Here is a 16,367-nt window from a genome sequence, read left to right on the forward strand (position 1 = left end):
TTTTTTTTTTTTTTTTTTTTTTTTTTTTGAGAACTTTAAAAAAAGATATTGAGAAATGTTACAATCAAACACAAAGTGTGAGCCTTGAAAAGATCCTGGCTAAAACCAAACAAATAGAAGACAATGTTAGGACATCTGGGAAAATGCGACTATGGCTTGTCTCTTAGCTATCAGGGAACTACTGTTTATTCCTTTTGGTATGCTATAGGATTGTGGTTGGCTATGAGATACCCTTATTCTTAGATTTGTGCTGAAATATTAGGTGTGAAGTATCATAATGATGGCAACTTATTTTCCAATGGTTTAGTAAAATAAAACAGGGTAGGGGTGAAATATTGTTGAATCTCAGGTGGAGGGTATATAGGTGTTCACTGAACCAGTCTTTCAATGGAATATTTTTGAAATCTTTCAAAATCAAAAGACATAAATAGCAATATAGATTTTCCAACTAAGAAACAGAATTTAAGGCTGAGCAGGGACTTCATATGGCTTGGCCCGTGGCAGCATCTCTTCTGCTGTTTAATAGTTTAAAGTCATGGGTGCAACAGGTGCCCCTGGTGACACAGCTGGACCACACCAAGGAGGCTGGCTCTCTCAAGCTCTCTTTTTCCCTATCAAGTGTTCTGTAGCAAGAGCCTGCCCAGCCCTCTACAGAAAACTGCCACTTCAGGCACAGGGGTTTCAATCCTCTAGAATTCAAAGAAACAGGCTGCATTTGTCGAGCTAAATTATCTCTTTATTAGGAAAGCACCAACACCACATTCTTCGAAATTACTGGAATTTTATTTGCCTCAGGCTTATGACTTGCAACCAAAGACATTGTGCAAAGAAAGCAAAGATTAAGTACACTTTAGGGAGAAGGAGACGATACACATTGGTAACATAGGAGATCAGGGTGACAAAAGCCATCCAATACACTATATAGATTGCAATATTCAATAGCGCTTTCAACAAAACTTTTTTAAAAATCAAGAGCAAAAAAATTAAGCAATGTTTACAGTAGACATAAATCTTATACAATTCAAAAAGCTTTTCTTCAGATCATAGAGCATAAAATGGAAAAATGTATATGCAGGTGAAATCTAACTACTGTACAATTATCACCTATTAAAGTTGCTTATATGTACCACAGTGTAAAAAAACAATACCGAACAAATAAAAACCTTGAAAATTGCCTGATGAAAAATAAAATAACCAGTGGCTTTTAATGGCTTCTCCTGGTTATCAGTGCTACAAAAGACAAAAACCTTCTCATCTGAACAGGTGATAAAACCAGGCACAATCAAACTGTTACCAAATTAGACCCACCCATAGAAATATACTATCCACCCACATATTTTCCATCAAAAGCTTTTTTGTTTGTTTCAATCTTTGAGGCCCATTTGGTCACAATATGTTACAAATATTTGTGTATGTGTGTTTTTTTTTTTACACCATGATATCATATGTTTGTCTGGCACTATCCTAAAGCTAGTTTATAGACGATGATGATATAGAAACAACCCAGTGCCTATATGACAAATGAACTCACTGGGTAGAAATGAGACAGGGGAGGAGGGAATTCAGTTCTACCAAGGAAAAACGTCCATACTGATCACTCATCATCCGTCCCACTTCCTTCTGACTGTTCCTAAAAGTAAAAATAAGATAAAATGAAGTAACATCACATGCAAGAAAAAGACATAAAACAAACCATCAAGAGGCCATTAGGAAAAAAAAGACATTTTAGAAACAACCCGCCAAATCTCTTTCCGTGGGAGGACAGAAACACATTAAAGAGGCATCAACAGCCTCGAAGCTGAGAAGTTTTTCTTACTGAAAACCCTAAAGCAAAGCCCACCCTCGAAGCTGGTGTTTGTGCCCTTTCACTTTGGCTTGAAAGGTTTATGGCTAATACTTTCTCTTTTTCAGTCCTAGGTTTTAGAAAATTCATGGGAGAAAAAAAATACCCTGCATTTGACATCTCCTAAAGAAAATACAGTATTTTAAATGTATTTGAAAATGCTTGCATCAAGGGTTAAGGCCGGGGTGAGATCATAATTCTGAAATTTTACCAAATTGGTAATGTGTTGAAGGAAAATCAAACTAGCACATACACGAAAAGGGAAATTTATCTTTTCAGAAAGAGAAGAATGTGGGTGCCAGGAAGCCATCTTCAGGAAAGTGAATGGATGAAATGAAGGGTATTTCAAAAGGCAAAGTATTAGGAGCTTCTGCCCACTCTTCTACCTTGCTGCCCAGTCAGGCATAGCACACTAGACTGAGTTTTTCTACTTGGGTCCGCATCCCACCTCTACTACGTGATCTGTAGCAAAACACACATAACCTAACCATTTCTGTAACATGTTTTTTGAGAGTGACATCTATCTCATGATGCTGACATCAGTATTTAATATGCTACCACACAGTGAGGTACCTATTACGAGGCCTGGCTCAATAGATGCTCACTGCATTTTTCAAATATTAAAAATAACACCCCTAGGTACTTAAAAGTCATTTGAGTTTTACACGGTCCCTTAAGTAGCAACTCGAGCCAGTAACTCTGACGTCATATCACTTTTTCTCATTCTTCCATCTAATCTACTGCTATGTACCAGGCGCAATGCTGGGTGTGATGGATATAAAATATTAACTGGCTATGGGGAAAACTATATTTATAAGCAAGCATGTGGGAAGATTAAAAAGGGGGAAAAGAGTTTGATTTCATAGTTTTTCATTTTTGAAGACTATTAAAAAAGCAATAAACAAAACCCCCAATTCTTTGTTCTAAATCATACAGCTCCATTCACATCCCTCAATAATGAAATCTCACTAAATCCTGACATTGCCACTCCTAGGTAATAAAGTGAAAAGGCTGAAGAGGCATGGAAACGCAAGAGGCCAGCAAGCAGTGGAGAGGGCGCCTCCGCCTTCAGTCCCAGTCGGCGGCTACACTTACACGTTCATCCTGCTCCTCATCGCTGTCAAAATCGCTCACTACAGGTTTGGCTTTTCCTCGATTTGGCCTTTTCTTGCCTTTTCCTTTGTCCCGGCCTTTCTCATCTTTTTTATTGAGCTTAATTTTCACCTTGACTGATTTTGCTAAAACCAAAGCAAATGAAATAGATAGCAATGAGTAATCACAAGGGAGATCTTTGTATAGGTGATAAGACTGTCACCAACCTACAGACAACACAAACATCCCGGAGTGCCCAGAACATTCCTGGATTATGCCTGTTCTGTGTGGTTCTGTCTAGTCAGCGACCCCTTCCACTTGCCAACCTGTCTCCCTTTGGAAGGTAAATGATATAGTCACAGGCAACAAGAGGGACCGAGGTCTCGGAGGACAGTGGGGTTGGATCCTTTACCTGTCTCCCAATGGCTGACCAAGGATAATGACGGGAAGTGTTTCCTATTTTGTGGAGGTGTTTGGGCAATCATTTAATAGAACTTTTACATTAAAAATATAAAAAGTTTTTTAAAGGCCAATAATTTTACTACATAGATAACTCCAGTTGACTTAAAAGAAAATTCAAATAGTTCAATAACATTTTAACATAAAGGTACAAAATGGAAAGTAAAAGAAAACACTTTTGAATGCTTCCTTTCTCCCATTCCTAGTTTCTCTCCCTACAACTCTCTTTCTGGTAATTATTTCCAGGAAAACAAATGTTTATGTCCATACCTGCAAGTACATCCATTCTTCTGTATATAATTCTACATATTCTATAAGTCTTTCTCTACAGAATATAAAGAATTCAAGTATGTGTATATACACACATATGTACTTGAATTCTTTATGTAGTTATCCCAAAGGGATCTTTATACACGTCCATATTCTACACTTGACTGTTTACTCACATATACGGGATATTTATAGGTAAAGGCTCATATATACCTGTCTAATTCTTTTAAATACCTGAAAATTTTCCATCATATGGTATACTATAATTTATTTAATCGGTCTCATATGATGAGGGCTGAAGTTTCCTGCTTTTTTTTTTTTTTTTTTTTTTGCCAGTATAAACGTATAAACAAAGCTGCTGTGAACCTATTTCAATGTATCTTGGCAGAATTTGAAGGAGGTATGGTGGACATGTCCATATGGTAAATTTCTAACAGCGCTCTGCCAGATTAGCCTTCAGAAAGATCGCACCCATTTCCACCTTCACAGGACTATTCTGGGGATACAAGTGAAAACACTTGGAAGAGTTCAAGGTACAATATCACAAATATAGGTACCTCTCCCAAGGAACAAAGACAATCTGCTCCATGGTAGCTATTTGGGATAGATATCCATAGAACACCATTTTTGGTATTTGATGATGAAGGCACTGAAAATGTGGGTCTCTCATTCAAGCCAGCTTTGCTAGACTACCATGTCTGGTGGGTCTCAAGGCGTCTAGAAATGGAGAGGAGAATGTTCCAGACTTCTTTTGTGAAGTAGAGGGACCCACAAAATATTTCCAAGACTAAAATCTCCCACAGAAACATAAGCTAACAGAAGAGATGAGAGCTGTGCTGTTTTGAACTCAAGTGTGGTGGTAGCATTTGCCTTTCCTCCATCCCAAACTGGCAAATCCTAGTACACAAAATAGTACTCCTAGCCAAGGCTTCTATCTATTATACCCAATGTCTGCTGCTTAACAAGCTATGAGGTGGGGCCCTTTGCTTTGGGTGGGGTAACTCAGGACAAGAAGAAGAGACTGGAGATGAAAAGGCCTACCTATTAATGAAAATGGAAAGATGTGGGATATCTAAAGAAATAGATGCCAGAAGCCAGCCATAATTGGCATTTCTAAACAATATGGAAAGGCAAAGTGAAATATGTCCATTTATACAGGTGTGGGCTCTCCCTGACACAGGAGTACAGAAAATGAATAGGTAGAAGACAGGCAACGGGTAAGAAAATGTATACTTGAGAGCATAATCTAAATGCGCTTTGGAGTGTGGTGCACTCTAATGCTGTCAGGCACGCGTCAGTGGATGTTTCTCCAAAACACCCACCTGACAGACTATGGACAAGCAGGCTAATAAACTGGACCATTAGGTGAGCCCTGTAAACAGCTTCCTAAGGTTCTATGATACAACCATATGCACCTATGAAAAGTTCTAGCTACCAAGTGTGGTGGGTAGAATATTGTCTCCTCACAAGATGTCCATATCCTAATCCCAGAACCTTTGAATATGTTATATTACATGGCAAAGGGATTATAGATTGTTAATTGACCTTGACATGGGGAAATTATTGTGGATTATCGAGGTGGGCCCGATCTAATCACCTGCATCCTTAAAAGTGGAAGAAGAAGAGGCAAAAGAGAGATTCATGGAGATACAACATGAGAAGGACTGTACCTGTCATTGCTGGCTTTAAAGTTGAAGCAAGGGGTGGAGGTGGGCGTGCAGGGAGCAATGAGCCAACGAACATTGTTGGGAACAGCCTTCCACTGGCAGCCAGCAAGAAAGTGGGAACTTTGGCCGGGCGCGGTGGCTCAAGCCTGTAATCCCAGCACTTTGGGAGGCCGAGACGGGCAGATCACGGGGTCAGGAGATCGAGACCATCCTGGCTAACACGGTGAAACCCCGTCTCTACTAAAATACAAAACTAGGCGGGCGACGTGGCGGGCGCCTGTAGTCCCAGCTACTCGGGAGGCTGAGGCAGGAGAATGGCGTGAACCCGGGCGGCGGAGCTTGCAGTGAGCTGAGATCCGGCCACTGCACTCCAGCCTGGGGCACAGAGCAAGACTCCATCTCAAAAAAAAAAAAAAAAAAAAAGGGGAACTTTGCTTTTACAAACACAAGAAATTGAACTCTGCTAAGAACCAGGATGAACAAGGAAATGGGATGCCCATCTCGAGCATCCAGAAAGGAACACAGGCTGCTGACATATTGATCTTAGTCCAGGGAGACTCATGCTGAATCTGTGACCCACAGAACCATGAGGTAATAAGTTTGTGTTGTATTAAAGCCACTAAGTTTGTGGTAATTCGTTATAGCAGCAATAGAAAATGAATATACCAAGGCTTGAGAAATTAAAGAAACTAAATTGATAGATGGGGTAAGAGAGCAGCTCTTTGAAGAGATTAGAAATTTGGCTCTAAAATAATGAAATATATAGCTAAGATAGATGATGCAGATGTATTCAAATACTAGAACAAAGGAATAACTACATGAACTTGGGAAAGTTTAAATTCATAAAAGAATCACTAACTAGAATATTGAGAACAGAAAAGGATGTTGGGAAAGTCACTTATGGATGTTGAGGGCAAGAATGGAAACTTCCTTCTCTGTGGCAATGTGTATGCATCACATCCATTTTACATCTTTTCAATAATCTATGGGTAAAATGCTCAGGACAGCATTATTGGGAAACAGCCTGATGAACAGAGTATAATTAACACGTTTTAGTACATTCCTTAATGTTAATATATAATATACATGTTAATATATGTTGCTGTAGAAAAACCCTCATTGCCATGGAAAGTGTTCATAAGTACAAAAATGGCACAAAACAGTGTGCTATGCTTGTATAAACAAATTTATGTATAGAAAAAAATTGAAGGTAAGCCAGCAAGAAAGTGGGAACTTTGGCTGGGCGCGGTGTAAAATATTACATGTATGTTGAGATATAGAATTACACATTTTTTACCTTTGAAAATATATTTTCCAAGTCATCTGTATTAATATGTAATTAGAAACCTAATAATTTTTTAAAAGCATGTCTATACTTTTTCTTTTTTTTGGAGACAGAGTCTCACTCTGTTGCCCAGGCTGGAGTACAGTGACGTGATCTCAGCTCACTGCAACCTCTGCTTTCTGGGTTCAAGCGATTCTCTTGCCTCAGTCTCCCAAGTAGCTGCGACTACAGGTGCCCGCCACCACACCTTGCTAATTTTTGTATTTTTAGTAAAGATGAAGTTTCACCATGTTGATCAGGCTGGTCTCAAACTCCTGACTTCAAGTGATCCACCCGCCTCAGCCTCCCGAAGTGCTGGGATTACAGGCGTGAGACACCGAGCCCAGCTCATACTGTTTTACATAGTAGCCCGTAACTACTAGGTTTTATTACTTTGAGTGGTATAGCGTGAAGACACACATAGGAAAGAAAAAATTTTATATTTTTTAAGTATTTAATTGTTTTTTTTTTAGATAGGGTTTTGCTCTGTTGCCCAGGCTGGAGGGCAGCAGTGTGATCATTGCTCACAGCAGCCTTGAACTCCTAGACTAAGCCATCCTCCTGCCTCAGCCTCCCGAGTAGCTGGGACTATAGACACGTGCCACCACACTTGGCTATGTCTTTTTACAAAAATTTTTGTAGAGATAGGGTCTTGCTATGTTATCCAGGTTGGTCTTGAACTCCTAGCCTCAAGCTATCCTTCTACCTCAGCCTCCCAAAGTGCTTGGATTATAGTTGTGAGCCACTATGCCCTAACAAGAAATTTTCAACTTCTGACAGCACCCTTAACCTTTGGAATATTTGGGTTATCAGTCAGGGCTGGAACTTGGGTAAAACAATGGAGGCACTCACCTTGGGTGTAAAATTGAAGGGAGCACCAAACCCCAGTAATCAACTAATATCCTAAAAGGTGATATTTTAAAAACCCAAATTAATGCCCCCCCAAATCCATGATAAACAAAATATCAACATTTTAAATAAAGACAGTACCCTGTCATCACCCCTCTTCCCCTGGCAAAAAAAAAAAAAAAGAAAAATTCTATGCAAAATTCACAGTTCCAACTCAGTCTGACAATTATTTTCTAAAGCTATGATTCTCAAAGTGTGGTCCTTGGCCCAACATCGTCAGTTTCCCTCGGAATTTGCCCGAAATGTGGACTCTCAGGCCCCACCACAGGCTACTGGATCAAACACTGACATATTCTTCAAGCCCTCCAGGTTTTAGCAAGCCCTCCAGGTTTTAGAACCACTATGGTAAAGAATAGAAGATAGGTGGCATTAACAGCAGTATTCAAAGGCAACATTCAGAAAGCGTTTGAAGGTCAGGTGTGGTGGCTTGCGCCTGTAATCCCAGCACTTTGGGAGGCCCAGGTGGGTGGATCACTTGAGACCAGCCTGGCCAACATGGTGACATCCCATCTCTACTAAAAATATAAAAATTAGCCAGACGTTGTGGCACATGCCTGTAATCCCAGCTACTCAGGAGGCTGAGGCAGGAGAATCACTTGAACCCGGGAGGTGGAGGTTGTAGTCAGCTAAGATCATGCCACTGCATTCCAGCCTGGGTGATAGAGTGAGACCCTGTCTCAAAAAAAATAAACAAGCAGTGTTTGCTATGAGCCCGGCCTATGCTAAACATTTTACATGCTTGGAGGTCATTTTTATGACTTCAGTTTCACACATGAGAAAATTGAGCATGAGCAGGGTTAAGTACATGGCCCCCGGTTGCCCAGCAAGGACAAAGTGGACTAAGGGCTCCCATCCAGATCTGCCCCACTGTCAAGTCTCTTCTGCGAGCATTTGTGGAGACAGCTATGCAGGTGAGGAGGGGCAAAGATGCAGAGCACCCGAATGTGTGGGCTTACCCTCGGACTCTGACTCTTCTTCATCTTCCTCTTCCTCCTCTTCATTGCTTTCATCCTCACTCTCTTCCTCTTTGGCAATTTTCTGCCGGGCACTCTTAAACACTGACTGTAAGACGATGGAGTCTTCATAGATCTAAATAGTCAAAGGGGCATCAGTAAAAACTGCAAGCTGAGGGCCTAAGATTTAAAATGGCAGCGAACCCATCCTTATGCAACACACCAGCTTACTTTACATGAATGTTAGTAGAAATGTCACCGTTAGCTTTTATGCCCACATGAAAACCCAAGAGCAAAACGCCAAGTCCAAATACAGACATACACATTCATACACAAAGTCCAAATGCAGCTGAAATGATTTCAAAGCACATGGATGCTTGGAGGAGAAGAGTAGATAAAATATCTTCATATGGGACAACAAAAATGGTATTTTTAAAAACCACATTTCTTATTTGGATTGTTCTACCAAATACTGTGGTAAGACAGTGGTAAAGCAATCTTCTTTAAAATGCAAAGCCCCTAGCAAGTGGGGGCTATTCCTTATTACTGAGTTTATCATTAGCAGCCAATACTCATCCAATTAACACTTTATTTTTTAATGGATACACATATCTGAGCATGGCCCTGGGTAGGTGCTGAAAGATAAAAGTTCAAAAATGGTCCTTTTCGGCCAGGCGCGGTGGCTCAAGCCTGTAATCCCAGCACTTTGGGAGGCCGAGACGGGCGGATCACAAGGTCAGGAGATCGAGACCATCCTGGCTAACACGGTGAAACCCCGTCTCTACTAAAAAAATACAAAACTAGCCAGGCGAGGTGGCGGGCGCCTGTAGTCCCAGCTACTCAGGAGGCTGAGGCAGGAGAATGGCGTAAACCTGGGAGGCGGAGCTTGCAGTGAGCTGAGATCCGGCCACTGCACTCCAGTCCAGGCGACAGAGCGAGACTCCGCCTCAAAAAAAAAAAAAATGGTCCTTTTCCTCAAAAAAATTGAAAATAGAACTACCATATGATCCATAAGCCCCACTTCTGGGTATATAAAGAATCACAAGAAGGGTCTTGAAAAGAACATGGATTAGCACATCCATGTTCCTAGCAGCAGCATTCACAATATAGCAGCAGCATTCACAATAGCCAAGAGGTGGAAGCAAACCAAGGGCCCACTGACAAGTAAGTGGATAAGCAGGTGTGGGCTATACATTTAATGGAATATTATTCAGTCTTTAAAAGGAAGGAAATCCTGTAACATGGATTACACTGGAAGATATTATGCCAAGTCCATAAGTGCATAAGACAGTCACAAAAAGACAAGTACTCTTATGATTCTACTTATATGAAGTATCTAAAATAGGCAAATTCATAGAAACAGACAGTGCCACGGTGGTTGCCAGGGACTGGGGGGAAGGAGATGAGAGTTATTAATAGGCACACAGTTTCAGAGTTGCAAGACAACAAAGTTCTAAAGATCTGTTGCCCATCAATGTGAATATACTTAACACTACTGAACTGTATACTTAAACATGACTATGATAAATTTTGTTATGTCTTTTTATCACAATTTTTTAAAAATTTAAAGGAAAATAAAACCCTGCTCTTTAGGAACATATTCCTTTTATTGTAAAGAAGACCTACAGGTTCAAAAGAGTGACCGGGCAAATTGTGGTATGCACCAAATGAACAATATAGGCAGTGAGTATTGACTATGGCAGAACAAAAGACCCATGAGAGAGACACAGGATGGGACCATCAGGGCAGAATTTGCCAGAGGCATCAGAGTTGAGCTGGATCTTAAAGGTGAGGAGAATTCCTTCAGCAGTGAGAAAGGAGAGGGGCTTTTTAGGAAAGGAAAACAAATGAGAAAGAGGAGGAGGCAAGGATAAAAGAGATGCATCTGGGATTGTACTGATGTCAATTTCCTAGTTAAGATATTGTCCTGGTCCAAGTGTGGTACTCAACGCCTACAATCCCAGAACTTTAGGAGGCTGAGGTGGGCTGATCACGAGGTCAGGAGTTCAAGACCAGCCTGGCCAACATGGTGAAAGCCCATCTCTACTAAAAGAAAATACAAAAATTAGCCAGACAGGGTGGTGCATGCCTTAATCCCAGCTACTCAGGAGGCTGAGGCAGGAGAATCACTTGAATCTGGGAGGCGGAGGCTGCAGTGAGCCAAGATGGCACCATTGCATTCCAGCCTGGGCAATAGAGTGAGACTCCATCTCAAAAAAAAAAGATATTGTCCTATGTTTTGCAAGATGTTTCCATCTTGAGAAGTAAAAGCTACACAGAATCTCTCTGATCTCCAAGAGTAAAAGAAATGTAACTGGAGAAGCAGGTGATTATGGTATCAGTCTGAATGGACTATGGGCTGTTTAGGTTGAGGAGTAGCAGATGAAGCTAAAGACTTACATTAGACTTCTGCAAGCGGTCTACACAGATGAAATTCATTCTAGACAGTGCAGGGGAACCTCAAAGCTTGGGAAAGGGGCAATAAATGAGCAGGATAGGAAGGTGGCTAGAGAAAGACAAACTAGTGTCCAGATGGCCTGGGGGAGAAACCAGTCAAGAGGCCACTTAACACCTCATTTCAGTTGTGACAGTGAGAGTGAAAACAGATAGTAAGGTTGTAGAAAAAAGGACTGGATGCATATCATAATAATGCCATATTGACATAAAGAATCCAAGTATCTATCCAAAGACTAAAATAAACTGTCATTCACAAAACCTTCTTTGTTGATTCTTCTACTTTCTATGTCCTGGCTTCCAGCTTAACCTTCCTTGGAGAGTGCCTTGAGTAACAGAAGGCTGGCTTTACAAGACCTCCTGTTTTGGTCAAGATACTACTGCTATTAACTCAGAAATTGTTTAAGTCTGTTCAACGCACATTCTGAAGATTTCTATATTCTCCTGTTTGATGAGTGAAATTGATGTGCAGGCTTAAGGAATTTAAAGGTGGTTTGACACTGCATTGGTTGAGGGGTACATCTTTGTCTTTTTCTTCTTCATGGGTCTGAAGGCACCAGGCCAGACATACAGACAGGAAAAAATTCCTACAAAAGGTGACAGTAATTGAGGTGTAATTAAAATGAAAGTGCCCTCCCCTTGGTTATTTTAATAAATTCAGATCATTTATAGACTCTTAGACTTGTTAACTGTGGAGAATGGGAGTAAAGAGAATTGCAATTGGGCTGATAAAAAGGATTAAAAAGCAATTAGAGGCAGTGTTTATTTTTTTTCCTATAGTTTGTTTTGTCTTACATTCTAGTAGTTTCAGCTCCTGATACAAGAGTACAATCAGAAAAATAAGTGAATATAATCAAATATACAATCTCCAAAAAAGCAAAAATGGTACTGCCAGTCTTTCAGCATTACCTTCAATGATTTACTTGAATCCCTCCACTAATTAGAATATAAGCTTTGAGGCCCAGCACAGTGGTGCACACCTGTAATCCCAGCACTTTGGGAGGCCGAGGTGGGCAGATCACCTGAGGTCAGGAGTTCGAGAGCAGCCTGGCCAACATGGTGAAATTCCATCTCTACTAAAATACAAAAATCAGCCAGGCATGGTGGTGGTTGCCTGTAATCCCAGGTACTTGGGAGGCCGTGAGCAGAAGAATGGCTTGAACCTGGGAGGCGGAGGTTGCAGTGAGCCGAGAAGGCACCACTGTACTCCAGCCTGGGAGACAGAGTGAAATTCTGTCTCAAAAAAGGAAAGGAAAAAAAAAAAAAAGAATATAGGCTTTGAAGAGAAGTGTGAGTAGGCGCTAGCACAGCTGTGGTACAAAGGTAATTTGAAGATGCCAAAGCCTCTATTTTCTTACATAGGTGGTAAGGAACATAGGTTTTAGTTATTTTCTTCTGCCACTAGCAATGATTCAAAAGGTAGTAAATGAAATATTTTACTTAAAAAGAACATGGGCACATTTACAGTTAAGAACTTTTAGACAACTGAAGACAGACCTGGGATCCCTCCAGGTTGAACGTCTGAGCGTTGTGACAGAGAAGCATGACATCCTTCTCCAGGTCGCCCAGGCTCCGGTACTTATGATTACGAATCCTTTCCTAATGGAAATTTTAGAGAAGATGGAGAAAAAAAAGAGGGAGAGGAAAATTCAGCAATCATTACTCAGTTATCAAAGCCTGACTTTCCCTTTGTCCTCACAGCATAAAGCCCTGCTAGGGCTGTGGGACTGCACAACCCCAGGGGGTGCCATTCACCAAGTCCACCCTCCCACTGTCATTCCTTTTGCCAACGAGGAGCATATGACAGGAAATAAGAAGAGCAATAATGTGGGCGGGGGGAGCAGGGAGCCTGAAAGGTCTTCAATAAAATGCAATATAACACGAGCTCTCAATGTGATTAAGTAACATTCACAGAAAAGCACAAGGACATCCCAACCTTTCCTGTGGCGAGGCCTGGGTGGGCATCAGTGGTGGTCAGCTCCAACTACAACCATTTCAATGAATTTACACTGCTCCTTTATTTACTTGAAGAATAAAGTTGGTAAACAAAATATCTACCTTTATTTTTTTGAAATCCACTGGCTTCCTAATTAATTCATAGTATTCTGGTAATTCTTTCCTTGAAGGTAACTGAATGAAGACTTCACTGAGCTGTCGCCCTGAACTGTAGGATGGGTGAAACAAACAAAAACAAGCCACATCAAACACTACTGAGGAAAGGTTTTATTTTTATTTCAGAAAATGTCAACAAAGCAAATTATATTCCATGCATATAGATATGGAGCTTTTTAAGTCAGGAAAAATCCCACAACTGTACTGCAGATTAATGTCCCTTGTGCTAATTTCAAAATCCCAGTAAAATACAATTTGCTCCCCACTTCTGTCACACATACGACATGGGAAATCCACTGTGGATTTCCCTTTCAGAGCAAATATATCTCTTTATTTTGATGTGAATATTTAAAATATCCTTGTTAGCTAAAAATTTCATTTCTCAATGAATTGGTAAATATATATATATGTGTGTGTGTGTGTGTGTGTATATATATATATATAAACACTATTTCCATACTCCTTTGTCTTCAAATTCACATTGTATTTAGAAAGTAACTCAAAATATGTTAGAATATACTCTGGAGACTCAAGTGAAAAGCTTTTGTATGTACCTAGTGACCGACCATCTTCTCGGTCTTATTCCTTTTAGGGTATTTTACACACTATAAACCACACATACCTTTATTATTATTTGCCAGAGGAACCCCTTCATCTTGCCTAACTGCCCTTCTATGTGTGTGCAGCAATTTAGGTGAAAGAAGAACATGTTTCGCAAGTGTGGATGCTTCACGTTTCTGGGATTAGTGCTATACCTTCCCCCCCAAATTCATGGTAGGTTTATTTGAAAGCAGGTTTAATAGCAACCAATGCTTAGCATTTTTGTAATTTTCAAACACAGGCTACAAAGCAATATGAGCTTTTCACATCACTTACTGTTGGAAGCAGACGTGGTAAAAGGCACAAAGAAATTCACAATTTAGGTTCGAGATCCTAATATCTGATTTGGCCTACCCAGATCAATAACAGCTTGTGGTGTGTGATACAGTCATTTTTCACAAAAATCTCACTCCCCTTATGATGCCATCTCTACTTCCTTTGTGAAGCCAGAAATATCAAAAAATAATCATAAATCCCTGCCATGAAAATTTCAGAAGGTGATTCTAGGAGCTTGTGAGAATACTAGAAGGCAGTGGCAAGCATGAGTGACAATATGCTGTTTTAATCCATAGTCCCAGTTGTATAATTAAAAAGTAATCATAATGACAGTTATCATAAAAAAGGCATGCGCAGTAACTCAAACGGTTGCTTAGCAACCAGCAGGAAAAATGCTGAAGTGCAAAGGGGCCTGCATAAATTAACCGAAAATCCTCTGTCAAAGAGATGGGCTAGTTTTTCTGCTACACTAGGTCACTGTTGTTTTATTTTTTTAATGCACATATGGGCCTCATAAATATGAAAATCAGGGGTGAACACAAGAGGTTTAAGAAGATTGCATTTGACTCAGGAATTGGATTTTTGGGTCACTGTGGCAAGAACCAAGGTGTTCTCTCACCCTCTCAACCACCTCTACCCCTCACATTTCTTCCAGGATATCTTCCAGGTTGAGAAATGCATTCGTACTTCCCTAACTTATGCCAAATAGTATATGGCAAAAACTATTTTAGTTACCATCACCTTCAACACAGGGCCACATTTTCTGGTCTGTTCTTTTTCTACCATTCTGAGATTCATACACCCAAACATTTTACCTGTTTGAAAAGGTGCATATGAAATGCAATGACAGTAATTTGTAGATATGAATTGTTCAGTTTCTATGAGCAACTTGTTTAAAATTAGCATTCTCTATAACCTAGCAGCAACCCAAAAGTCAGACCTCTTTGTAATCGCGGATTTAACACCTGACCCTCCCTCAATGACATCTTCATGGTGTCATCTTCTACATTGCCAACAGATGGTGTCATTTGTCTATTGATGGATTACAGGGACATCTTTGTACACCTGTGATGGACATACTCTTAATTTCAACTGTGTTACTGGTGAAATAAGAAATAAGCAGTTTGGACCAGTAGTGCAACAAAGCTCTAAGGGGTAAAATGGCTAAAACAATCTTGGTATTACATCTCTGTCTTCAGTAAGGCCCTGAAAATTCTAAACTCCATAAGGAGACAAGTCCAGAGTTCTCTATGCTCATAAAGAAGAGAGCTGAATGCTCTGAGACTGGGGGTCAATACTGTACAATGAGAAATAAACACGTTTATTCTGTTCAAAAAATAAAGGCTCACTGGACTTAATACACCTATTCCACTTTCTTTTCTCTTTCCAAAGAATAAAGGACAAAGGAGGACCCAGAAGTTATCTATGGAAGACTTCTTGGGACTATGTTGTTTCCATCATCATTGAAATATCTCCGAGTCTGGCTTCCAAAACCCTCCAGGATATGTCCTCATTCTCTAAAAACCCAACTGGTACCACCAACCTTCTCGTCAGGAGAGTCTCTCCTGTGTACCCCCAACTTTCATGGCCAATCCCCTCTTTATGACCCATTCCAGGTCTCTAGGCCTGACCTATCTCTCACTCCATAGCTGGAAGTTTCTCTGTGGTTTTTTCTCTTCTTCAAATATTTCCTTATCCATCCAGGATCAAGAATCCATTGTCCATAAAAATGGAGGAAATTCTCCTAAGTATCAACTACACTTACTCTCAGTCCCCTTTTGCTCAGAACCTAATTCTTCCATGTGTGCTATTGTTTCTCTCCTCCCCACAGGGTGGGGATCTCTTACAGACATCAAACTCATCCCCCTCCCTCCCAGAGCAAGGGCTTGGACGGCCAGCTTCGGCAGACAAAGCCAGGAGGTCCTGGGCAGTACCTAGCTTCCACGTCACCTACAGAATGCATTGGGGTAGCACGAACACTTGCTAGAGTAATTTATTTTTTCCTAAATTACAGGTTAAAAAAAAAGGAAACAAAAAAGGAACTGAAGCAGCCTGATAGTTTTGAATTCTTGTCATTTCTTTCTGTAATTTGAGCTGAGCAAGGGCTTTTTTAATACACCTTTTCAAACGTGGTAGTTTTCTATGCACCCTCCCGCCCTCGGCCAGAAAGTTGCTTTTTTCCTTTTTAAGTACAGAACAATGGTCTAATTGTACCATGGTGTTTACAGAAGGTGTTCTGTTTCTGTTAAAATGTGTATCCTATCCCAAGGTGTTTTCCATTATGTCATTTTACACAATTTAAGGCCTAAATATAAATTGCTACTTGGAAAGTGCACTACTTCCCAGACAAAAATGAGACCCCCTCCCCAAGACCACTGATGGCCTGTGACATCAGATGGATTTTACAT

The 16,367-nt window shown here is 40.5% G+C and overlaps 1 protein-coding gene across 4 annotated transcripts in view; it reads right to left on the bottom strand.

Annotated features, from left to right (window-relative positions):
- Positions 1–714: 714 nt before the first annotated feature.
- SMARCA2 (SWI/SNF related BAF chromatin remodeling complex subunit ATPase 2) overlaps positions 715–16,367 on the bottom strand; it is a 151,163-nt gene continuing 135,510 nt past the window's right edge. For all 4 annotated transcript variants that reach the window (XM_017883501.1, XM_017883511.1, XM_017883521.1 and 1 more), the window contains 5 exons: positions 13,030–13,135; positions 12,469–12,570; positions 8,521–8,653; positions 2,939–3,081; positions 715–1,630 (listed from right to left, as the gene is read on the bottom strand). In XM_017883501.1, coding sequence (XP_017738990.1) covers positions 1,595–1,630; positions 2,939–3,081; positions 8,521–8,653; positions 12,469–12,570; positions 13,030–13,135 — 520 coding nt within the window. In that variant the 3' untranslated portion in view covers positions 715–1,594. The remainder of the gene's footprint in view (positions 1,631–2,938; positions 3,082–8,520; positions 8,654–12,468; positions 12,571–13,029; positions 13,136–16,367) is intronic.

The sequence above is a fragment of the Rhinopithecus bieti genome, unplaced genomic scaffold (assembly GCF_001698545.2).
Source record: "Rhinopithecus bieti isolate Rb0 unplaced genomic scaffold, ASM169854v2 scaffold_641, whole genome shotgun sequence".
Lineage (NCBI taxonomy): Eukaryota > Metazoa > Chordata > Mammalia > Primates > Cercopithecidae > Rhinopithecus > Rhinopithecus bieti.